This window comes from Capsicum annuum, unplaced genomic scaffold (assembly GCF_002878395.1).
Source record: "Capsicum annuum cultivar UCD-10X-F1 unplaced genomic scaffold, UCD10Xv1.1 ctg81341, whole genome shotgun sequence".
In the NCBI taxonomy this organism is placed as follows: Eukaryota; Viridiplantae; Streptophyta; class Magnoliopsida; order Solanales; family Solanaceae; genus Capsicum; species Capsicum annuum.
Genome location: NW_025892056.1, coordinates 2,398 through 7,607, shown reverse-complemented (window position 1 = coordinate 7,607; position 5,210 = coordinate 2,398). Strand labels below are relative to the sequence as shown.

Genomic DNA, 5,210 nt, shown 5'->3' with positions numbered 1-5,210 from the left:
CTCTTCTCCATCAGTCCACCCGTGGATTTTCGCTTTTATGAGTTGGCAATTTTCGTTCATTAATTTCCACACCGGAAAATCCTTCCTTGGCATTACAAAATCTTGCTCTCTGAGCATCAAGCTAGGGCAAAAATCTCCTGCTTCATCGCCTAGATAGATCATTCTTTTCTTATTATTATTCCCTTCCATAGCAAGAGACACCGCTTGCATTCTTTCTATTACGAGGCCCTTGCACATGTTTGGAGGGCAAGGATATTTGCACTTGTGATCAAAATCGTGGTAAGGACAGATTCTAAGTTTCCCTTCATCATCAATGTAGCTCGGATTTGTGTTGATTTCTGAAAAGCAATCCTTGATTCCTGAATGCTCCAATATTGTCTCGACGAAGAAGAGATTTGCATCGCTCACTATCTTCAAATCACATCCTAAAGCATGAGCTGCTTTGATTGCTGGAACAACCCCAGGAATTACAGGCGCCCATTTCAATACTTGTTCAATATCCTGCATGGTTTTGCCTCCTGCGTGGATCTCCTTCATCATCGTGTCCATAACAGTGTTCCACAGCATCGTAGGGACAAGCTGATTGAACATATCACTAGCACCAAACTCATCGACAACCCAATTGTTGCTGTCCAAATCAATGATCATCTTGTTGGGTTCATAGTAATGAAAGGGTGTGAATGGAAATGTTAAAACATGCAGGAACGCTTGAATAGTGACTGTTTGGCGTGAACAGTAGCACTGTTACGTGAACAGTAGCACTGTTTTTCGTGAACAGTGCACTGCTTCACGAACTGACGCATGAACAGTGACTTTTTCGTGTGAACAGTAGCACTGTTATGTGAACAATAGCACTGTTTTGCATGAATAGTGCACTGCTTCACGAACTGCTGCAACACTGTTTTAAACTGATGCAATGTTTCACGAAATGGTGTACTATTTCAGAAAATTACTGCAATGGTTTAAGTAAACAGACATGTATTTTCATGAAAAGACACACACCTCTAAATTGAACCAATGACACCTTTCAAAGGGGCATGTTGTGGCTATAAATAACCTGCTTTCTTCCACATGTTAAGACAGAAAAAATTTTCAGAATTACTAGCTTCTTCTTCTTCTTAAAAAATACTCTAAGTGTGATCATTCAAACCGTGAGTGTGTTCGAAGAATCCGTCTATTTGAGGTACCGCTATAGTCGGATTGAAGGTCATTTTATCCTGGGAGAAACATTCCATAACCTCGGGTACAGTGAGAGAAATTATTCCTTAAGGAAAGTCCGTGATTTCGGATGACTTGGCCTTAACAATTTCTGTTTCATCTATATTTCTGAAATATAAAATACACCTCTTGTAAAGATCATTTTTGATCTTGTGTTGAGGGTATTTGTTCAACTTCGTTGTGTTCTTGTTCATACTTGAACTCGAGTTGAAGTTGTTATTCTATTATACAGATTCTACGTACCCATATTGTGGAAAATAACAATCTTAAGGAATAATCTTACAGAATCTGTATTGCTTATTTTTGGAGATTAAAGCTTAGGCTTTCTACTCCGCTTGAATTTAACTAGTGATTAGAAGACATAAAATCTTCATCACAAGTTAAGGTTCACTCGGTTGACGTTTTGAAGTAATAAAAACTTCATCGTTAACTAGAAACAAGAAGAAGAAGAGTTTAAAGTTATTTAACTTTATTAATAGTATTTTGAAAAATACTAATTTTTCTGTCTTGTGGTGATAGAAAAATGAAAACTGAAAGTCAAATGATGGATGCGACAACGTCTATGGGGGCAAATAATATTGCCACATCAAGTCGCACAAATATTTCGCCAACGATGGGACCGGCGGAGAAGCCCGGAAAATTTTCTGGCATTGACTTCAAGTGGTGGCAGCAAAAGATGTTCTTTTACCTTACCACTTTATGTCTACAACGCTTCACTAGCAAAGACGCTCCCAAGAAGACCGCTTCGTTATTATAGAAGCTTGGAAATATTTGGATTTCCTTTGCAGGAACTATATTCTGAGTGGTCTCCAAGACGACCTCTATAATGTCTATAGTGGAACCAAGACATCAAAGGAATTGTGGGGGGCACTTGAACGGAAATATAAAACGGAGGATGCGGGAATTAAGAAATTCCTTGTTGCACGGTTCCTGGACTTCAAAATGATTGATAGCAAATCTGCTGTCTCTCAAGTACAGGAGTTGCAAGTCATCATACATGATCTCCTAGCAGAAGATATATTTTTAAAAAATACCGTAGTTGAACAAGTTAAAAATGTTCTTAAAACTCACATAAATTGTTTTGTAGGTTTAATTGTGAATGATGCTTTCCAAGTAGCAGCAATAGTTGAGAAGCTACCACCTTTATGGAAAGACTTCAAAAACTACTTAAAGCATAAGTGCAAGGAGATGACCGTTGAAGATCTTATCGTCCGTCTTCATATTGAAGAGGACAATAAAGCTGCCGAAAGAAGGTCAAAGGGAAATTCTACAATGAGTGGAGCACATATTGTAGAATATGGCCAAAACAACTTGAAGAAAAGAAAGAAAGTTAAACATGGAAGCAATCAACCCAAGAAAAAGTTCAAGGGAAAATGCTTCAATTGTGGTAAAATTGACCACAAGTCCACAGATTATCGAGCCCCGAAGAAAGGCAAGAAAAAGGACCAAGCGAAAATGATTGAGTCCAACAAAGAATATGATGATTTGTGTGCTATGTTCATGGAATGCAACTTGGTGGGGAATCGACGCGAATGGTGGATGGATTCTGGTGCCACACACCATGTTTGCGCAAACAAAGAGTTGTTCTCGTCATTTGCTCTGGCCCAAGCAGAAGAAATGCTTTACATGGACAACTCCGCTACTGCTAAGGTGGAGGGAACAGGAAAAATTTGCCTAAAGATGACTTCCGGCAAGGTCTTGACACTGAACAATGTGCTATCTGTTCTGGATTTACGTAGGAACTTAATTTCTGTTTCACTCCTAGATAAGAACGGATTCAAATGTGTAACCATTTCTGGGAAAATTGTAGTTAGCAAAGGAGAAATGTATGTAGGAAAAGGCTATCTCACGGAGGGCCTTTATAAGATGAATGTAATGACTGTTGAAATGAATAAAAGTTTGAATTTGTCTTATTTGCTTGAGTCTTATGATTTATGGCATGAACGTTTAGGCCATGTTAATTACAAAACGTTATGAAAACTGATTAAGTTAGAAGTTTTGCCAAACTTTGAGTGCAATAAATCAAAGTGTCAAACGTGTGTAGAATCGAAGTATGCAAAGCATCCTTATAAGTCCGTTGAAAGGAATTCCAATCCCTTAGACTTAATACACACTGACATTTGTGATATGAAGTCAACACCCTCTCGTGGTGGGAAAAAGTATTTCATAACTTTTATTGATGATTGCACTAGATATTGTTATGTCTACTTGCTAAATAGTAAGGATAAAGCAATAGATGCATTTAGGCAATATAAAACTGAAGTTGAAAATCAGTTAGACAAAAAGATCAAAATGTAAGAAGTGATAGGGGCGGAGAATATGAATCTCCCTTGCATAAATATGTGTAGAGAATGGAATAATCCATCAAACTACGGCTCCGTATTCACCCCAATCTAATTGAATTGCGAAAAGGAAAAACCGAACTTTGAAGGAAATGATGAATGTCTTACTTATAAGTTCTGGTTTACCACAAAACTTGTGGGGGGAGGCTATCCTTACGGCCAATAGTATACTCAACAAAGTTTCCCATAGTAAGACACAATCAATTCCTTATGAAAAATGGAAAGGAAGGAAACCTAACTTGAAATATTTCAAAGTGTGGGGGTGTCTAGCGAAGGTTCAAGCTCCTATACCTAAAAGGGTTAAAATAGGACCTAAAACGGTGGACTGCGTGTTCATAGGATATGCTAAAAGTAGTAAAGCATGTCAATTTTTGGTTCATAAATCCGAACATCCGGATATTAGTGAAAATACGGTAATTGAATCAGAAAATGCTGAATTCTTTGAAAATATTTACCCGTATAAAATTAGACAAGAACAGTCTAGTAGAGGTTCCAAATGATCTCGAGATGAACTAAGTGAGAATGTACATAATGAATAAAATCCAAGACGTAGTACACGTCAAAGAACGTCAGCTTTGTTTGGATCGGATTTTGTAACATTTCTCTTAGAAAATGAGCCTCAAACATTTAAAGAAGTGATGTCGTCATCAGACTCATCCTTTTGGAAAGAGGTAGTCAATAGTGAGATTGATTCAATTTTAAACAACCATACATGGGAATTGGTTGACCTTCCTCCCGAAAATAAACCTTTAGGTTCTAAATGGTTCTTCAAAAGGAAAATGAAGGCGGATGGTACTATTGATAAATACAAGGCAAGACTTGTAGTAAAAGGCTTCAAATAGAAGGAAGACCTTGATTACTTTGATACGTACTCGCCAGTAACAAGGATAACCTCGATTCGAATGTTAATTGCCTTGGCGGCAATATATGATCTTCAAATTCATCAAATGGATGTAAAAACCGCATTCCTAAATGGAGATTTGGAGGAAGAAATATACATGGAACAACCTGAGGGATTTATGGTTCCAGGAAAGGAAAACAAGGTGTGTAAACTTATAAAGTCATTATATGGACTAAAGCAAGCACCAAAACAATGGCATGCGAAGTTTGACCAAATCATGTTGGTAAACGGATTCAAAATAAATGAATGTAATAAATTTGTTTATATTAAAGACACTCCAAATCACCTAGTCATTGTATGTTTATATGTGGATGATATGTTGATCATCGGTAGAGACATTTCTGATATAAATGCGACAAAACGAATGCTCGAGAGCAAGTTTGATATGAAGGACCTTGGAGTTGCAGATGTTATCTTAGGTATAATAATCCATTGAACTCCACAAGGGTTGGCATTGTCACAGTCTCATTATATCGAAAAGGTACTTGACAAGTTCAAGTATATGGAATTCGGTATTGCCAAGACTCCATTGGATGCGAGCTTTGCACTTCGAAAGAATGAAGGTGAAAGTGACTCACAATTGGAGTACGCAAGAGTATTGGGATGTTTAATGTATATAATGAACTGTACACAACCAGACATAGCATCGCTATCAGTAAATTGAGTCGGTACACGAGTAATCCCAACAAAACTCACTGGATAGCAATGAAAAGAGTTTTGGGGTATCTTAAATACACTCAAAATTATGC

General features: G+C 37.4%; 1 protein-coding gene across 1 annotated transcript in view; it reads right to left on the bottom strand.

The window, feature by feature from the left end:
- The window catches only part of LOC124895325 (inorganic pyrophosphatase 2-like), a gene marked incomplete at both ends in the record, with an annotated part of 6,552 nt that continues 1,342 nt past the window's right edge, over window positions 1-5,210 (bottom strand). Inside the window, 2 exons of the mRNA XM_047405761.1 lie at window positions 1-741; window positions 828-936. Coding sequence (XP_047261717.1) covers window positions 1-741; window positions 828-936 — 850 coding nt within the window. The remainder of the gene's footprint in view (window positions 742-827; window positions 937-5,210) is intronic.